This window comes from Camelina sativa, chromosome 20 (genome assembly GCF_000633955.1).
Source record: "Camelina sativa cultivar DH55 chromosome 20, Cs, whole genome shotgun sequence".
NCBI classification, from domain to species: Eukaryota; Viridiplantae; Streptophyta; class Magnoliopsida; order Brassicales; family Brassicaceae; genus Camelina; species Camelina sativa.
Window position 1 is genome coordinate 10279556 of NC_025704.1, and position 19133 is coordinate 10298688.

General features: G+C 37.0%; 5 protein-coding genes across 6 annotated transcripts; 1 reads left to right on the forward strand and 4 right to left on the reverse strand.

Annotated features, from left to right (window-relative positions):
- Positions 86 to 724, forward strand: LOC104770324 (transmembrane protein 234 homolog). The gene has a single exon (XM_010494730.2). It carries the CDS (start codon positions 246 to 248, stop codon positions 654 to 656), a length of 411 nt encoding a protein of 136 aa, XP_010493032.1. The 5' UTR covers positions 86 to 245; the 3' UTR covers positions 657 to 724.
- LOC104770325 (aldehyde oxidase GLOX1-like) lies at positions 870 to 3077 on the reverse strand. The gene is made up of 2 exons (XM_010494731.1): positions 2511 to 3077; positions 870 to 2417 (listed from the first exon to the last, which is right to left on the reverse strand). The coding sequence occupies exons 1-2, from the start codon at positions 2961 to 2963 to the stop codon at positions 1092 to 1094; spliced, it is 1779 nt and encodes a 592-aa protein (XP_010493033.1). The 5' UTR covers positions 2964 to 3077; the 3' UTR covers positions 870 to 1091.
- LOC104770326 lies at positions 5255 to 6781 on the reverse strand. 2 transcript variants are annotated; one of them, XM_010494733.2, is made up of 2 exons: positions 6214 to 6781; positions 5255 to 5446 (listed from the first exon to the last, which is right to left on the reverse strand). In XM_010494733.2, exon 1 carries the CDS (start codon positions 6699 to 6701, stop codon positions 6234 to 6236), a length of 468 nt encoding a protein of 155 aa, XP_010493035.1. In that variant the 5' UTR covers positions 6702 to 6781; the 3' UTR covers positions 5255 to 5446; positions 6214 to 6233. The 2 variants fall into 2 exon arrangements, with proteins under 2 accessions (XP_010493035.1, XP_010493034.1); XM_010494732.2 differs by having other exon boundaries at positions 5255 to 5450; positions 6214 to 6776.
- Positions 7402 to 11355, reverse strand: LOC104770328 (probable sulfate transporter 3.5). Its single transcript, XM_010494734.2, has 10 exons — positions 10975 to 11355; positions 9919 to 10123; positions 9655 to 9826; positions 9487 to 9552; positions 9072 to 9185; positions 8843 to 8959; positions 8618 to 8744; positions 7983 to 8522; positions 7826 to 7902; positions 7402 to 7737 (listed from the first exon to the last, which is right to left on the reverse strand). The coding sequence occupies exons 1-10, from the start codon at positions 11312 to 11314 to the stop codon at positions 7585 to 7587; spliced, it is 1911 nt and encodes a 636-aa protein (XP_010493036.1). The 5' UTR covers positions 11315 to 11355; the 3' UTR covers positions 7402 to 7584.
- LOC104770329 (ARF guanine-nucleotide exchange factor GNL2) lies at positions 12034 to 16519 on the reverse strand. Its single transcript, XM_010494735.1, has 3 exons — positions 15998 to 16519; positions 15325 to 15854; positions 12034 to 15241 (listed from the first exon to the last, which is right to left on the reverse strand). The coding sequence occupies exons 1-3, from the start codon at positions 16496 to 16498 to the stop codon at positions 12121 to 12123; spliced, it is 4152 nt and encodes a 1383-aa protein (XP_010493037.1). The 5' UTR covers positions 16499 to 16519; the 3' UTR covers positions 12034 to 12120.

The window sequence follows — 19133 nt, forward strand, 5'->3', positions numbered from 1 at the left end:
TTCTATAAGGGAAGTGTGAATCAGTGTGAAACAAACCTATGTATTTGTACTTGGTTGGTTATTTATTTGGTATTTGTAATGTAACGTTTATAACATTGTTTACTGATGCAATTTTTAAAGCGATTTTGTAACCAATACGAATCGAACCGTGCCAATGGCATATTCGGTAATTATTAGTTAATCCCAACCAGAAACAAAAACAAAGCAGAGAGTCTCATCGAAAGAGACATTGACCAATCGCAGCAATGAAGGAAGACATGGAGAAGATGGTAGCGGTAGGGCTCGTATGGGGAGCCACTAATGCTCTGATCCGCCGTGCCGCTCTCGCCTGGGATAATAGAAAGTCTTCAACAACAGAGTCTTCTCCTCCTACTCTTCAGATCCGCCGCAAAATCATGATCGCGATCCGCGACTGGATCAATCTCCTCCTCTTCTGGCAATACTCAGTTCCTTTCCTCGTCAACCTCTCCGCATCCGCTACGTTCTTCGCCCTACTCAGCCACGCTCCTATCTCTCTAGCTGTTCCGGTCACCAACGCCACGACCTTCGCCGCAACCGCCGCTTTTGGGATCCTTTTAGGTGAAGAAACTCAAATCGGACCTGCTTTGTTAGGTACCAGCTTCATTGTTTTTGGAATTTGGCTTTGTCTTGTCTGAATTTTGGGATTTTTGTAAACCGTAACTCTGTTTCCGCGACATATATATATATATTTGTTTGCCTCTGATATGTGTTCTCACGTTCATTGTTCATTATTTTGATCGTGTTCTCTTCTGGTGAGTATCATCAAGCATTGCTTTATTATAGGCAAAAGAAAGTAATAATAGTAAAAAAAAAAATTCTCGAATACAAAATTTAGAGGGAGAACCAAGGAAAAAAAAATTACTGAAAGGTTTACATGAATTGAAAGAAGAAATGTAAGAGAAATGATTAAGAGAACACAAGGACTTTGGATCGATTAATGATGGCATTGGCATTTACAATATATAAAACAAAAAAAAACAAAAAAAACACACTGATATTACGAAATTTTGATTTTTTTTTCATATCAAGATGTTACTGCATAAGAGAAATGGGTAAAAAATCTATCATTTTTAGACGACCTGAATCCATTCTCCAGTGCTGGGAACACCCTTGTGGACGGCGAAGAGAAGATAGTAACCGGGAGGAGCGATGTTTCCATTTGGTGGTGCGACTGCCTGGATATCGTAACCAGCACCAGCGGGTTTGACATCAGCGACGCCCAAGATGAGCATCCTCATGTTCATGGAGATACTGTGTGTTGTGAAGGCTGGTGCTAACATGGTAACCTTGAGATTCTCCTTGGTCACTCCCTTTTGGTTAAGGTCGGCCTTCACGTTGAAGAACTGTCCGTATCTGACCTGTTTTGGGGTGCCTGCGGCGACGATCTTTGGCCTCATGTTGGCTAGAGCCGGGTCGAGGTAAGGTGGGGAGAATTTCTCAACGCGAAGCTCCGTTGGGAACTCGACGTTGTACTTGTAACCGTCGTTGGTGTTGCTTCCACCGACAAGAACCTTACCGTCAGGGAGGATGATGGCGGTGGAGTGGTACATACGTGGGATGGTGGAGGCCTGAAGCTCTTTGAAACGCTTTGCACGTGGAGCACGGGGCTTGTACAAGATGGGAGAAAAGGCAGGGTCTTTACCGTAGCCCCATCCTGAACAACCACGTTTAGCTCCGTTTACTAGAAGGATGTCTCCGTTGGGGAGGATGACTGTGTCACTCATGACTCGTGGCGTCGGCATCATCTCCGTCTTCCATCGTGGCTTCGCGCTGTTGATCCTTATCCTGGCGCAATCTTGCAATGCAGGATCGAACGTCCTTCTACCAGCCCTGTAGTACGAGTCTTGTTTGGTACCACCGCAGACGAGGACCTCGGCAGGGATGACCTTGGGGTTTTTCACGTAAAGTTGGATGGGGAGGAGGGCGGAGGAACCTGATCCGGGGTAGTTACGGGCACCACCTGGGAGCTGAGGGAACTCCCTGATGACTTGGTTTGTTTTGGGGCTTAGAAGAATGGATCGGTTGTTTGCGAAGATGAAGAGGTTACCGTCGGTGTTGAGCCACACGAAAGGGTACAGGTTGTTCTCTTCCGGGTCATCTGTTTGCTTGAGGAGCAATGAGTCGTAGAGCTTCCTGTTGTTCTGTCCTTCCTCTGGAATGTACTCGTAGTTCAAGGCGTCTCGTCCACCGATCACGAAGAACTTGCCGTCAGGGAGAGTGGCTTGCGTTGAGTACCATCTCTTCGCAGCCAATGCCTGAGGGTATTCTTCCCACACGCAGTTATCACAGCTGGCTAGGTACCTTGCGGTGTTGGCGCCTCCATTGTATCCTCCGGTACTCACCAATGTCCCGTTTTTAGTCAAACCTCCGGATGAGCACCATGTATCGGTGGCAAGCTATCGTGAAACATGTGAATTCAAAATATTTAATTCAAGTCCATATAATATAATTCTGTTTAAACAAGATCGTGTCATAGAGTTTGAACGTACGGATAGAGGCTTAATGGCGCCGTTGTTGACATCAATGAGAACCGAATGAGCCCAACAATCGATCCGGTTAGTCTTGGCGTCCACGACATGGCATGGTACACCTGGAGGCAACTTAATCTTTGAAATTCTCCAAATGGTGGCGTCGTAGTACTGGACCTTGTTGATGACTGGCATCAGAATCGCATGCATACCGGACACACCAGAGTTTTGCAAGAAAATCTCCCACTTACCACCCCAGTTTGTCTGAGCTTCCATACTCCCACCACGTCTTCTTCCACCTTTTCCAGCCACTGCCGCTGCAGGCTGTGGTTTCACAGCCTTGGCCGCCCCATTGCCGTGGCCGTGGTTGAAGCCAGGGAGGAAAGGTAGAAACGGTAGAGGGAAGATGGCCTCCGACACAGCTGCGAGCATAAGGACAGATACTGTCCATATGACTCTTGTTGAGGCTCTCATTTTTTTAATTTTTTACTTTTTTTTTTCTTCCCCTGTTTTGCTTGGGGAAATGAGAAATTGGATCCCAGGCTTATTTGGATTATGATATGCCTGAACAAATAAGCTTACCGTCTCTACGTATTTTATAGGTTATTTTTCACTTACGTTTATTATTAGCTATTGCTATTTTTAAATGTGTGGGTAAGAAGACGTCTCCCCAAAACAACCTGTAGTTGTTTTTGTGATGGAAGAAAATATTGGTGTTTTCATATCTGTCTCTCGTGCTTTCTTTTTTTTACAATGACGTGGTCATGCAGACAATTCCTTAATTTGATGTCATACAGCTAAGGACTATATCCTTACATGACAATCCTCGGATGGATCCAAAAGTTTTTTAGTAGGTGCATAATACAAACACAACAAATATCTATCATACACATATTTCCTGAAAAGTAAAAGAGCAACGTGAAAAATGGTTGGTACCATACTCCCAACTAACGTAATTAATGAATGCAAACATTTTGATTTGCTAAAATTTATGGTTTTATACTAGCTTTTGCAGACTGTTACAACAGGAGATCTATAACGAGATGGGTGCCTGAAAGCAATACTTACTAATTAAAACGAGTATGAGCCTCCAAACCAAAAGCGTCTTGGAATTTTGCTTTGTGTCTTCTAGCGGAGCAAGTGTTCCGAACCCCACGATCAATCACTTTGAACAGTCCCTCAACCGGAGTGCTGAGTAAAAATCCGATCGTGTCTCTCCCGCCATATGGTTTAAACAACTGCTCGAGCTGCTATGAGCCTTTGAAAGGCCATTTGTTTTTCATGAACAGGTGCTTTGAGCCAAGCAAGAGAGTTTGGTCATTTCGTTGGGAATAAATGCAAACATTCCCAGTCGATCCAACTTAACAATTACGATGCATTCAAGCATGAACGTTGACCCCCGCCCTGACGTTAAGACCCTTTTTTTTTTAAGGAAAACAAAAAAAGAAAACTACAAAGATAATTAATGCGGTCGCCTGTTGTTGTCTAGGACCGATTTTGATTTATTGAGGACCCTAATAATTTATATAGTAAATTGTTGTGTAAGAACATTAAATCTGTTCGTACAATGGGTCTCTTGAATTTGTTGAGGAATCATTGTGGTTAACCTTTGCCAATGTAAACACCTTCAATGACAAGAGCACCCAGTGACTATCAACGCCAAGAGTGCACGAGGTCATCTCGGATATTTTCATCTCTATCTCTCGTTTTTCTTCTTTTGTTTGTCGCTTTATTCCTCGAGCTGCTAACTCTTTAGCAGACTCGCTTGCAAAACAGTCTCTTTCGATGTATGGACATTCTAAGTTTAATGAAAGTTTGGGTGCGCAAAAAAAAAAAAGACAAAGAGCACCCAGTTTCTTACATGCTTCAGTGGTTTGGATATCGCCTGCCTAATGTACATGGATAATACTTACTAATTAGTTATTCATATCACTGATTTCTTGGTTGATAACTGACAAGATTCCATGAAACACTTAGGGGGTGTTATTGGATTAAGGATTTTAATAGATTTTAATTAACCCAAGACATTAGTGGATTTAAAAGTCTAATGCATTTGTGTGGACTTTATAATGCACATAAGGTGGATTTGAAAGTCATTGATAATATATTTTTGGTGATTGTTATGGATTTTTTTTTAAAGTTATTGTTAGAAAAAAATATATATATATATATCCATAAACTGTGTTATACACCAAAATTATATTAAATTAATAACACCCAGACTTTTACACATGTCATGGAAAACTTGAATTAAACTGTATTTGTTTTCAATCCAGATTTTTGATGTAATTAAAGAACCTAGATGTCATGAACCCAGAAAAGAAAAAGTAAAGAACACAGAAAAAAATCTCAAAAATAACACAGATCTGATGAATAAGTGTGATTATATACAAAAAGTTTGAGGAGGAAGAAACAGAGATTGAACCCAGAAAAAAAAAGTGTGATTATATCATAAACCAAAAAAAAAAGTTATAGATCATGAACCCAGAAAAAAAAAGTTAAAGAACACAAAAAAAAAATTCTCAAAAATAATACAGATCTAATGAATAAGTGTGATTATATAAAAGAATTGAAAAAAAAAATCAAACAATAATATATCAAAGGCTAAAGATCCATCTAGAGAGAGGAGAAGAAAATGAAATGATTGAGAAAAGTGTGGTATTGTGTTTGTTCATATTTTAGAAGCAAAGTAAAATCTAAAATCACACAAAATCCAGTAGATATTGAATAACACTAGATTTTAATGGATTTTTTAAAATACCTAATTGAATAACACCTGATTCTCAAATACATCAAACTCCTTTAAAAACCACAATCCAATAACACCCCCTTAGTTTAGGGAGAATAGAGTCGTGGTATTCATTGCGGTTTTTACATTACAAGCGTTGTTATATGGGATAGAGATAAATATATATTACAAACCATTATTCACTTTGTTCCTTCCTGCCTTCATAGATCTGCCTACAATAATGAATACGAGAACCACTCATAAATAATCAAATCAAACCATCCCAAGCAAGAAATTGTTGTTGAAACAGAGTAACAGACCTAATGAAAGCAATCTACATAACATTAAAGTTCCGATAACACCCTAACATCATGGTCTAAGAAAACAATTTTTAACTAACTTAAGCAATGAATGAATACACAGCATCTCTGAAAAATCAACACAAAAGGACGTTCAAGTTCTCATGACCAACTTAAGCTTTTGTTTAGTAGTATTACAGTTGACCATGAGAGGCTAAACCTATCAAAACAATCAGTCCAAGACCAACAGTTAAAGGAAAGAAGCCAAAATCATAAGAAAGACTAAATCTGACTCAATATACAAAGGTATATGAATCAGAAAAGCAGTTGTAACTCTGTAAGGGATCTAATAAAGTTCTTTTAGTAAGACAGTCTAAAAACAAATACCACACAATGCCTTAAGAGGGACTTATAGGTTACTAACATCCAACGTTGAATTAAACTGCAAAGCTAGTAACTTGATTAATTACTACTCTTCAGGAGACTCCAGAGATTCAAGAACAAGACTGATCTCACATTATCTATCACCTCATAAGTCAAATCCCACCATTATTGGCACAAACACAATTGACAAATAGAAACAAAAACCCTAGATAACATACGCAAGTCTCAGATTCCAATTCAAATTCGAATATCCTAAATTCATAACCATAAAAGTTTTTTTTTTAAAACCAAGAATTTGTAAGAAAGTTCAAACCTTTAAATTGCAAATTGAAATCAAGAAGAGGATCGTTTGCCTTCACAATCAAGACTGTTATCAAAGTTCTTAGAAGGGTATTTAGCAGTAATCCCAGCGACTTCAAAGACGAGGTTATCCCCAGAAGATCGAATCCCAGAGATAGACCACCACTTGAAAAACGCCCGGACCCGAATCCCTTGGAGCTCCGCGATCTTGCCCTGAGAGATCCGACCCGTTACTTTGTTGGAGTAAGTGGCGATGTAGTTATCAGGAGGAAGCGTGATTTTGCAAGTCCCGTGGAGGAAGAGGGAGAAGTCACCGGAGGTTTGGTTTAGGACGTAATCTTTCACGGATGAAGGGAGTAGCCCAATTGGGAACCCATGATTCGTGAGCTCTGCGTGAGCACGACTCGGTGTCTTCTTCAATTGAGGATTCGGATCGTCCTGTAGGGAGAAGATGGGTGACAGAATCAGGAAAGAGATAAGGAACAAGAGAGATATCTTCATTGTTTTCGTCAAAGAGATAACAAATTCGAGTTTCTCACGTTTTAGAGGGTTTTAAAGCTTGGATCGGGTCACCCAATCATACCCCGTTTAGGTTAACATAATGTCATCGGTTCTTTACCTTAGTCTAGCTACTGTTGACCAATTAGTAATTTTGACCTTCACCGTAACCGTTTAATAGTTTATTAAAGTGATTTCGGTTAATGGTTACGGTTTAGTTTTGGTCATGTTTAATAAGACTATTTGATAAATAAGGCTTCACAACCTAGGGTGGAAATGGTTACATTAGGGATGAACGAGTTGAAAAAATATGAGTTGAATAAAATTGGCTGAATAGCATTCAATTCATTCATCTACTAAATAGGAGATGAAAGAGTTGAACAAATTTACTTTTGTTCATTTCTTCAGCTTTTTTGGTTGAATGAGTTGAATAAGTTTTCCAACTTATGCATCTCAAATGGTAAAAAACTAGATGAATAATCATTCAACTTATTCAACCTATTAATTTAAGTCATCCATTTGCATCCCTAATTAGTCTTATCAAGTTATTAAATAGTTTTCATGTGGAGGTACAACTTAATTCAAGTCTTTATTAATGATCTTCGTCCTTGAAGATTTCAATTTGAGGGAGGAGTAATATCAGCTTAACCGTTAGTTTGTTAGGTGGTTGATGTTGATTAAGCTTAATGTATATATTGAGACATAAGGAAAAACTTTGCACAGTGGTCTTTTGTTTATTAATTCAGTAAGACTGAAATTTCCATTACACATTTCTTTCTTTCTCCCATCTCTCTAAGTTACAATTGTCATAGCCATGAAGCAAAATCATAGTGGGTCTAATCAAAAACCATTTTTTTCGAAGCTTTATAAGATTCCACTAGGGACGTCACGGTTCAGGTTTGGCCTTTGAAAGATTAAATCGGCATGCTTGGACTGCATCGTCAATGGATAAGAACACATACTCCTTTCCTATCTTCTCCACAAAATGCGATAGCATCATCTTTTCTAAGACTTCAAATCTTGGGTTTATTAGCACCATCTGCAATAAATTAAAGTATATATATAAATTTCCATTTGAGCAAATATTAGAAGGACGCTCTTCAAAAAAATTGAAAGGTATTATAAACCTTGATGTCTTTTGCTCCAAGGATTCTTTGAACTTCAAGTAGTGTTTCCATCCCTGTCACGTCGATCGTTGAAACTCCTGAAGACAACAATAATAATTAGCAATTAATATGATACTTGTTTGCTAATAGACAAGATTAGTGAGTAAATTAAAGTCACCAGAGAGATCAAGGAGAAGAAACTCGACGACTTCAGGTTCATCACGAATCCACCTCAAGATCCGTTCGCGGACGTAAGTGCTGTTAGCAAAAAAGATAGGAGAACCCAATTGAAGAATGACACAACCAAGCATCTCCTCGGAGGTTGGGTACTGTTCTATGTCTCGAAACATAACCGAGTTCGGTATTCTTCCTAATTTACAAGTCGACGGCCTTGCAACGTACAACAACGCTCTAAGGATAGAAAACCCAACGGAGATGATGAGACCGTAGTCCATGCTAATGAAGGAAACACCGAAAAAAGCCGACATGCAGACGACGAAATCAAACTTGTCAACCTTGTAGAGATGGTACATCTCCTCGTAGTTGATGAGTCCCAACATGGCTGACATAATGATGGCTGAGAGACCAACCAGTGGTGTGTAACTGAATAGAGGCGCTAGGAAGAGAAGCACAAGCATCATGCAAATGCCCATCACTACATTAGACATTGGTGTCTTTGTCCCCGCGTTGTAGTTCACTGCCGTCTTTGAAAATGGCCCTGAATATATCCGATCATATTAGTTAACGATATATTTTAATATTGAAACCTAATATCAAAGATCTTTGGCTCTGGATTTATTTGTTATTAGTTACCTGTTGTCAGATAGCAAGAAGTAAAGGAGCCAACTACGTTCATAAGACCAAATGCTATCATCTCTTTGTTCCCGTCCGTTTGTTCGTTCTTCATTACAGCAAAGCTTCTTCCGATTGCTATCCCTTCCTGAAAATTATCCATTCATCTTTTTATAAATTAATCAATCATATATTAATAAATAGTCAAATATGAGCTAAAAAAATATGGTGGATATAGTTATTTACGGCCAGAGCGATGAGGCCAGTGACGATCCCGGCCTTTAAAACCATCCCTAGATACTTGGATTCAAAGTTCAAATGTTGAATAGAAGGAGGGTTTAGTCCTTTCTTTAAAGGCCCAACCTGTATGCAGAAACATACTATTAATAGAAACCCTAGTTGCTCGAAGTCTTAAAACATGTTCACACAAATTTTAATTAATTATGTTTGGCATGTGAGTATTGAAATTGCTCACAGTTTGGATCCCGTGTGCTGTTCCTTTTACCAGAAAAGCAACTACACAACCCACAATGACGACCACCATTGGACCCATTGCTGATACCCAAAACAGCTTTGGGTACCTCTGCTTCTGCAATAGTTACAAATTTTCAATCATATTAGTTCTAGTGAAGCATTTAATTTGAGAAGCCATTTGACTTCTAACATATGTGAAAGGGTGCTTATGTGAAAATAAGGCATAATAGTAACTAAATTATTATTTTCCAAAAAATCAACTCAAAGTGGTATGTTAAAAGGTGAGGAATGATTACAATAATAAATAGAGAAAAGAAAAGTGGAAGATCTTGAAAGGTCCAAATCCAATAGTTTTTGACTAAGTGGATAAAAAGACTTAAATAAATGAAATAAAGCTAGAGAAGAAGAAAAGTTACAATGTGTCGAGTGGATTGTAGGAATACAAGAAAGCAGACCCCAGCCAACGTACTTTGCCACTTCCACTGCACCAAGTAACACCCTCCCAGGATAACACAATTAGCCTTTGGTATAAAATTTCTTGTAATTATATATATATTTTAAAGAGAAAAAGAAAGAGAGATGACCTCAGCGCGGTTGACTACGATTGAGTGGATAACTGACACGACGTCGGTTTTGTGCGTAAAATGGGCTAAACCAAAGACGCCCTTAAGTTGTTGGAGGAGAATGATGATCGCGGTACCGCCCATGAAGCCCGTTATGGTCGAATGTGACAAGAAATCCACCAATATCCCCAACCTATATATATATATGTATATTTTTTGTTTCTTTAAGTAATAAAGTTTAAAACGTTTGTTTAACATAAAGATAGTGTTTTCACATATATGTACCTTAGGAATCCCATAGCAAATTGGAATATACCGGTGACGAGAGTGGCGGTGAAGATCAAATGAAGGTAGAGCTCTGGATCATTTTTGGACATCTCCTCACCGAATGTCTCAGCGATCAGCAAAGAGCATGCTGCAACTGTTCCCACCGCTAGATTGTTTGAACTTCCAAACACCGCGTACACAAATGGCGGCACAAAGCTTGAATCTGAATTCCCATAATTTTTTTTTTAAGAAAAAATTGGAATATTAGATATATGTTCAATATTAAAATCTATTAGAGCGAATTGTACTATACTGTCTTAACTTGAAATATATAAATAATTAACCTAATAGGGGAGTTCCTTATTGTTGGTTCATAAGAACAAAATAGAAGATAAATAAATTGAGACAAGTACAGTTGGCAACACCGAGTGTTAGTTCGTGTGGGACAACAATGGACTGCCAATATCATTTCTATTTAAGGTTCATCTACCTATTTTAGTCTCACAATAAAAACATGAAAAACTCATCCAAATACGAATTATTTAGATTTCAATTATATTGATAAGAATCAAGTATATATGGAAGTTTTCAGAAATGATTTGTCAAAAATAAACAAAATAAATATTGTTAAAATCAGTATTTAATATTTTTATATTAATTCTTGTTTTTAAAAGATACTCTTGAAAAAAATCAAACTTAAATGGCTTCATTCTGTTTATTTCCAGAATCAACATATACAACTTCTTAGTAATATGAAGTTTCAAAAAAATCATGAATCATATTGGTACCATAGTAGCCTGAGCTAGATGGCTTAACGGTAGACTAAAAATAAATATATATCCAGAGTAAGATCAGACTTACTATGAAGTATGAACACATAAATAGTTTGTTTGTTGTTTTGCAAAACCGAAATTATACACCTTTTTTGCGAAATCACTTTAAGAAACATGATTTACTATATATTAAAAAAATCATATTTCTTAACGAATGTTCTCATTGGGTGCAATGATTCATATATAAATGATGTTGCATAATGAAAAAAAAAAAGAGAAAAAAAAAGGGAAGGGAGCTCACATAGGCCTATGATGGGAGGAATACTGGCGAGCTTAGCATAACTTATTCCCTGAGGAACGGCAAGACTGGTGATGGTGATCCCGGCCAGCACATCGTACTTTAGTTTTTGCAAATCGTACTTTGGGAGCCACTCAAAGACTGGAATAAAATACTCCAACAACTTTTTTGTTTTCATCAAACCGTTTGGCTCTTGCCCAATCGGTTTGAATGGATCGTCGGGAAAGAAGGTTTCTTTACATTTTTTTCTTAGTTTTACACCAAAGTTTCTAGGGGCCGAGAAATTAACTCCGCGGCCCTTTGGCGACGTCGACGAGGAAGAGTTTGTTAGTGCACCCTCCATAGTTACAAAAGCTGTGTTTTGTGTTTTTTTCTTTCTTTGATATTCTCAGTTCTTTGTAGAGTAAATATTGGAGAGTATGGGTTGTATATATAGATGGAGATGGCCAAAGAAAGTGGGAAATTACTGTTAGAGATTTATTCCACGTTGACCCATGTTTTAATAGGGTGTGTGGTGTGTTCTTTGTCTTTTTATGGTTATAAATCTGCTAATCTTATCTAATACAGCAGTTAATTCGGTGTCTAATATCCCATATGTCCATCCATACTAGGTATTTATTAGCCAAATACGAAATTTATGATTTACTATTAATATTTTATTTTTAATGTTGTGTTTTAGTCTTTTAGATAATTCAAATGAAGAAGAGACAGTAGATAGAAAATCTGTCATATACATGATGATGATGATGAATCAGATATTAAAGTGTATCACATAAAATTTATAAGTAGTCAAAATAATTAATATCAAAGAGTCTTAAATGTTAATTTAACTATTTATTTCCATTATCGACCAAAAAAAATATATTTTCTTCTAAGATTAGATTATTACATTTTCTTATTATTTTTGTTTCAATGCTAAAATAAATTTTTTCATATATATATATATATATTTTTTTTGCCAGCATTTTTCATATATTTCTTAAAAATAAAAATATGTTCTCATTGTAAATTTTTTTATAATTTACATAAATTAGTCAATCTTATCATTTTCTCAAACTGCATAAAAACATAACGAGAATCTCATTGGCTTTTTTGAAGCTAATTAACATATGAGAATCAAATCATAAATTGCATCTAAATAGTACAAGTCTAAATCTCTTCATCGGGAAATAACTCATCCTTGAGTGATGGAGCAATCCACTGGATTTGAATATAAGTAATCTCCCATAGGTCATCATCTTCCTTCTTCACTAGAATCTCTTTCTCCTTCATGGTACCGATCATGGTGGTCAAGAGTTCAGGCACAACCTCTTGAAGTTTGTTGTCTCCATACTCTCCCAAATCCGCCTTCATACACGTATCCATTCTCCTCAACACTCCTAACCAAAAGGTTCTAAACTCAGCACTTTCTACAATCTGTTCCAAGTAAACCAAGTAGACGTTCATGAGCATTTTCATCGCTATCTTCAAAGTCCCTTCCATGCTTCTCATCTCTCTTTCCGCGTTTTCCCGCCTTGAATAGTCTAGAAGCTTCTCATGCAAGTCATCAATTGTTGGGAATATGACATGGTCGATGCAATATATACACCCCGAGGGCGTAAATCCAAGATCTTCATGGCCCATGTTGAAACTTTTTTCAAGAGACGTCACTGCTTTGTTTCTTATCTCTTCTCGGCGTGCAAGGGTCGTTTTTCGAAAAGCCTCAGAGAGTTTTAGGAAAAGATGATGAACAAAGTTAACCCCTCTTAAGCTGTTTTCGTCCATAGATGATGAACTGCTTGTGTTGCTCGCCGGGCTGTAGCTATTCGCAGTATCGGTGGAAGCGGTTTTGTACCATTTTATCAGCATTGTAACCGACTCTGCCATGAGATCCAATATTCTCAAGTTCTTCTCAACAGAACTATTTCTTAGAGCAACAAAACTGAAGGCACAATCGATGCAATAAGCGTAACTTGCCTGTGAGAGATGTGTGGCGTTAACCGACATTAAACTAATGAGAGCATCTACAGCTTGGTCTTTAGTCTCTGGATGTCTTCCACATAAAGAGAGTAGTTGTAAAACACTTTTCCACCCAATATTGGTTTGCAGATTACTAGAGTAGTTTGTAATGATATTGCTAACAAACTCGGTTATTGAATCGTAACATGTTTCAATAATTTCTTTATCTATCTTCATCATTATCGTTAAGGACCTAAAAATCAACTCCTCTGGTAGATGATCTTGAAGGTTAGAAGCAAGAATCTTGATGCATACCTTAAACATACCCGGAATCCCTTTTTCGACAAACGGAATGGGAGAAAAGAGCGGGAAATTTGCGACATTGAGTAGATATTCATGGTAACTTGGCCAAAACATGTTGAACCGGTGGATGTTAGATAATGCAACAGCTATGATCAAATCCCAACAGAATTTGACTGTCTCTTCTTCCTCTATCGCTGTACTAAACTTTTGTCCTTTTCCAGCAGCTGCGTAGATTAAAGAACGGCCTAGATTCAAGACCGCAACATCTGGTAACACTGAGCTCTTGCTAAATATTTGACCAATCCTGCATTGTTTGATGACTTTAAGATTTTGTTCAAACTCACTCATTCCAAGAGCCACAGATTCTTCCACACTGTCTAATGCCAAGAAGTGTGAGAACCGACCCATAAGACTAGAACCTTGTCTTCTGTTAAACTTTGTGTCTTGGTTTGAATTAATGTTCATGTCTTGTTCTGATCCACCATTGTTTAAGGTCTCTTCATCAGTTGTCTCAAACTCAATGACAGACTGTGGAAGAAGTTGAAGCTTTCTGAGTTTTAAGAGACAATCCACAATGTTCCTCCACCCTCCTCTAATAGAATCACCAAAGTTGTTAGCGAGTGTGAAAACTGCTAGAGTAGCCATTCTCGGTTTCATATCATGACTAAATGCGAACAGAGTTTCTTCTGGTGTGGTGTAAGGGTTTAACAACGTTGTGAATTTACAAAAGGAAGCGATAAGCTCATCAAGAATGTCTTCAAGGCCATATTGAGCAACTCTAGCTATAGAGATCATAGCATCAACACATTCATGAAGCACTTCATCATCATCTGAATGCTCAAAGAATGCAGAAACAGCTGCTATTGATGGACCTGCAATGGTTGCAAACATATCTCTTCCTATTCTTCGATCGAACTGGCACATACTAAAGGGTTGTGTCGTCTTTGTTCTGTTCATTAACTCAATCCATCTGTTTGGATTCATTTCCACTGGACCTGAATGAGTCGATAGAGCAAATGCGTTGGTTGCTATGGATTGAAAAAGCTCAGAGAGATATTCTCTTGGAAGGTCATTTCCCGCGTTAATCGCTCGGTTATTGCGTATAAACTCATCTTCTGTCATTTTCTTCCTAACTTGAGGATTATGTTGATCTGTGTTGAGCATTATAAGCGAGTAACACAAAATATGAACAGTATCTTTGCTTGCAAAAATATCAGATGATTGTTGTTTGTAGAATCTCTCAGAGAAAGCTTCAATCATACGTTCAATCTTTTGCGACTCTCCCGGTAACCGAAACGACTCAAGAAACGTCCTCAACGCGGTATCAAGATTCATACCCGTGAACTCAAATGTATGTGTAAAGCTTCTTAGAACACTAAGATGAAACTCTTCAGGATCTCCAAGATAATCTCCAATCATAGTCTTATCCAAACCAGGTGTAAATCTGAAAAATGAAGCTAAAGCCGTTGGATCAGGAGGATCTGAGACTAAGAAGTTATACTTCAAATACTCCAAACCCTTTTTCTCATCTCTGTTGAAATGATTTGCTGCGATAGCTAGCTTCCTCTTCTGCGCTTTCCTCACTCTTATATGATCTACCCATGTCTCAAAATCTTCTTTTGGCTTTTCTATCCAAAATGGTATGTACTCATGAATCTCAACAGGGCTTGGCTTTATAACATTGGATTGATCATTTTCTTCATCACCTTCATCTTCTTCTTTATCCATATTGTCAGCAATGTTGTGAATCAAGATCACAAGACCTTCAAAGGCTTGGATTTGTAGAGAGGTTAAAGGACCAGAGGTAGGGAAGGTGTGCCTGCACAGAACTTTTCCTGTCTCTTCGAAAATATTACGACACATCGGATCACAATCGTAGTTAACATAAGCTTCAACTATGAAAGCCGGTTGTCGACAAAAGTTGATTAGCCCTTCAAGAGCAACTTCTTGTAACTGAAGGAAGCCTGTGAGAGCTGTAACTTTCAACAACACGAAGGAGAAGAAAGCTTCAAGTTGTAGCCTCATGAACCTAATAAATTAACCCATTGTTAAACTAAGTTGATAAAGAAAAACATACTTAGGTTTAAATGTAATTAAAAACAGAGGAGTTACTTGCGAAGGAAGTGATAGATATTGAGTATACAACTAGAGATCATAGATAGCACGAGAGGGCTTGAAGAAGCTCCATAATGGATCAAGTGGTGAAACAGATCATCTTGAACCATCCTAAGAAGCTTTGGATGTTGCCCGATAGCATCACCGCTTAACTCAATCGCGCTATTGATTAAAACTAAAGCAAAAATCTGGACATCTTCGTCGGCAGTGTGAACATTTGTCCCTTCAGAGTTCTCAACAACCTCAACTACATTGAGCAAAGAACATAAGAAATGGAAAATGTCGATGCAACATCTAATTCCATATCCGCCACTCATGTCGATTTCGTCAGTATCAGATTCTGTATCCTCACCACCTTCATCTCCCCTGACATCAAAATCAGGTAATCTAGAGAAGATGATTTGAATCAGCTCGTGCATTGCGTATCTTCCATTTCGTTGCAACAAATCTCCTCTCCCGGAAGATTGTTGTACCACTTGGAAACATGTATTGACGATTGTGCAAACCGCTTGATCTTCTAATAAATCCTGTTTTATTCACAACTTTGTTTGGTAAATATAATTATTTTTGCTCAAACAAACTTATTAACGTGTCTTTTTTTTCATTAAGTAAAAGAGTAAAAGATAAAGGCAAACAAAAGAAAAAAAAACATTTTGAGGAATGAACGTACGGATGATGGATGCTTCATGATTCCTATTAAAACTTGAAGAATCCTCATCATCACGGCATCTTCAGAAACCAAATCTGTTTTCTCCAAACGACAACTAGTAATCCCCGAAACAATTGAGTTCATAGCATCTTTAGCACCAGGTGTTTTCTCATCAAAAATCTCGATTTTAAGGATCTTTAAGATGGACGAAAGGGCAACGGCTGTGGCACTAGCCGGGATCTCATCGCTTTGAATAACTTCAAGGAAAGGAGATAAATAAACCGAAGGATCGATGGTGCGCCATTCCTGCTGAGGATTAAAGATAAGGGCTCTAAGAGATTTTAAGGAGTGTTGGACAGATGAATCACAATGGTCTGTTTCTTGGGGAGAAAGGTAACTTTCAGCAAGGGGTCTACGAATGACCGCAAGAACTGCACCAACCTCCGTGTTGAGCATGCATGATATGCCTAGCTCTTTTCGCTTTGCTTTCACCGCAACTCTTTCCATATCGCATGTTACCATATTCTTCTTACCAACATAGAAGAAAATTATTTTACAAACTGCGTTCTTCTTTCTATTAATTTGTTTTTGTACGGTGTTGCCTTCATAGTGCAACCCCCAAACTATATTTGGTATGTAAATTTCAGTGGCTGAGGCGTAGTGATAGGTGTGTTTCAAACCATTTGTCTTCGCAAATATAGGAAACTTACATCATTACCCACCGTCAATTTCTCAATGGCTTAAAATAGAAATCAATGTTAAGAAATATAAAATGAAAATTAAGACACATTATTTGGGTCAAACATATGTATTTTGTTACGTCTTAGTATTTCCAAGAGTAAACTAATTAATACCACAAAGATTACGTTCTCTAATTATTTCTTCCATACTTCTGTTATTTAGGGAGAATTTTTGATGGCTATTTATAGCACAATTTAAGCATCTTCTATTATATTATTAGTACTAGATTTGAACCCGCGGTATACCGCGGAACAAATTATAATTATGTTTTTAAAATTTTGATACTAATTAAGTAGAACTTATGTGTATAATAACGTAAAGTTTTATATATTTATACATATATATATATATGTAGTTTGACTAAGGAGCTAAAATGGTATAGTAGTATTTTAAAAAAAAGATTTTAAAGTATGTAGAGTTTAAAAATTAAACAGTATGCATGTATCTGCCTCGCTTGAGTTCACAGGACACCCATACATTTTACTTAATCGGTTTTTTCTAATATTGGTTTTCCAGTATGTCTTCTGAAATATATATTTAAAGTAATTAATACATATATTCTACAAAACAATTAAATTTTCTTATAAAAATTTATGCGTTATGAAACCCATATTTCTAAATTAATTTTTTAAGACCCGTACTCACATCCACCCACAAGCTTTGGTTATACTAAAAGGCTTAAAAGTGAAAAATAATTAACAATGCTATTCAACATTTGTTCTTAAAAAAGGGGTAATAATAATATATCCCAACAAAATGTTTTTCAATTTTCCTTACATCCCCAATTTTTTTTAATTAAGAAGGGAAAATTTTCTAAGATAATCAATGTTCATCTGCCATTGATGTTCCAGGTCAAGTTTAATTTCGTTTTATTCAAATCATTACCAAATTTGTTTTAGTATGATATAGGAATCGATATAGACCCACGTATATAAATTTAATGTGCGGCCCATTAAGATTACATTCTTTTAGAATTCTAATTTTGCCTTTGTTAATGATTCAGTCATTTTTGTCTTCTTGATTTCAGTTATTCAGTCATTTTTGTCTTCTTGATTTCAATTAAGTGTCTCATTTGTTAATGATTCAGTGGCAACTTGAGTAATTAGATCAGTAATTTTGGATATTCTCTAATTTGTACTTTCTCTTTTAATTTTTTTTGGGTCAAATGTACTTCTCTTTTAATTATAAGGAAGATTTTAAAAACAAAAGTTATTCAAAGTCGTCTCGATCCAAGAAGTTGTTGACTCGCATGATCACACTTGACGTCATTAGCAAAACCAATCTTTTTATGAGCAAGATCATACTCAACCCACACGTTTTGTTGATGATGGTTCCCTATTATAAATGCTTCAATACCCGCAGGCTCCGAGTTGACGAATGTGAAGCAATACTTCCGGATCTGGATTCAGGGAACAACAGCTTCTTACCCAACAAGGTCAGCGAATGTGAAGCAATACTTCTTCGATCCGGATCCAGGTACCGGGTAGAACATAAAGATTAAAATATGAATTTAGAATAAAAATTATCTTATGAATATGCGTAGGATACAGCCATGAGGCATGAGCCATGTCTAGGTTTGTGGTAATTTTAGAGAGTTGTGTGTTTGATGAGTTAGACAAAAAATGGTTGAACTCTCTATTTATAGAGAAGTACGAATGTTAGGGCTGCTTAGAAAACGTTTAACAATTTTGGAATATATTGATTAACATTAATTTTTGACTGCGAATATTTTGTATATTAATCAAATTAAATAGATATGATTGCAAAAAATTAGTGATTCCGTATATTTATAGTTTTGATTTTAGGAATGTTCAGTAATGTATGAATATATTCAAATATCGTAACTAACAAAAACGAAAGTATATTTCTGTATTTGTTTGGGTTTTAATCGTTTTAAAAATAGATTGAATGTGCTATGTGTTTGGGCTTCTGATCTGTTAACAATGGTTTTGGGTTTTAAATACCCACTAACTTATTTAAATTTGATGCAGATTAGCGGATAAGGAGATGATGAGGATCCGATTACCTATTCGAATGGGTTTTATAGACGCGCGGATCCTGCTCTATTAATTGTTTTTTCGTAGACAAAATTACCCCCAACGATTNTGCTTCAATACCCGCAGGCTCCGAGTTGACGAATGTGAAGCAATACTTCCGGATCTGGATTCAGGGAACAACAGCTTCTTACCCAACAAGGTCAGCGAATGTGAAGCAATACTTCTTCGATCCGGATCCAGGTACCGGGTAGAACATAAAGATTAAAATATGAATTTAGAATAAAAATTATCTTATGAATATGCGTAGGATACAGCCATGAGGCATGAGCCATGTCTAGGTTTGTGGTAATTTTAGAGAGTTGTGTGTTTGATGAGTTAGACAAAAAATGGTTGAACTCTCTATTTATAGAGAAGTACGA

Bases quoted from the DNA above. Each gene is read 5' to 3' on its own strand.
- LOC104770324 (XM_010494730.2), top strand. From the start codon at position 246: ATGAAGGAAGACATGGAGAAGATGGTAGCGGTAGGGCTCGTATGGGGA.
- LOC104770326 (XM_010494733.2), bottom strand. From the start codon at position 6,701: ATGAAGATATCTCTCTTGTTCCTTATCTCTTTCCTGATTCTGTCACCC.
- LOC104770329 (XM_010494735.1), bottom strand. From the start codon at position 16,498: ATGGTAACATGCGATATGGAAAGAGTTGCGGTGAAAGCAAAGCGAAAA. The intron at 15,855-15,997 runs GTACGTTCATTC...TGAATAAAACAG, and splicing joins TCATGAAGCATCCATCATCC to GATTTATTAGAAGATCAAGC. The intron at 15,242-15,324 runs GTAACTCCTCTG...TTAATTTATTAG, and splicing joins ATCTATCACTTCCTTCGCAA to GTTCATGAGGCTACAACTTG.
- LOC104770328 (XM_010494734.2), bottom strand. From the start codon at position 11,314: ATGGAGGGTGCACTAACAAACTCTTCCTCGTCGACGTCGCCAAAGGGC. The intron at 8,960-9,071 runs GTGAGCAATTTC...TTCTGCATACAG, and splicing joins CAGCACACGGGATCCAAACT to GTTGGGCCTTTAAAGAAAGG. The intron at 7,738-7,825 runs GTTTATAATACC...AATTTATTGCAG, and splicing joins TTGGAGCAAAAGACATCAAG to ATGGTGCTAATAAACCCAAG.
- LOC104770325 (XM_010494731.1), bottom strand. From the start codon at position 2,963: ATGAGAGCCTCAACAAGAGTCATATGGACAGTATCTGTCCTTATGCTC. The intron at 2,418-2,510 runs GTACGTTCAAAC...GTTTCACGATAG, and splicing joins GCGCCATTAAGCCTCTATCC to CTTGCCACCGATACATGGTG.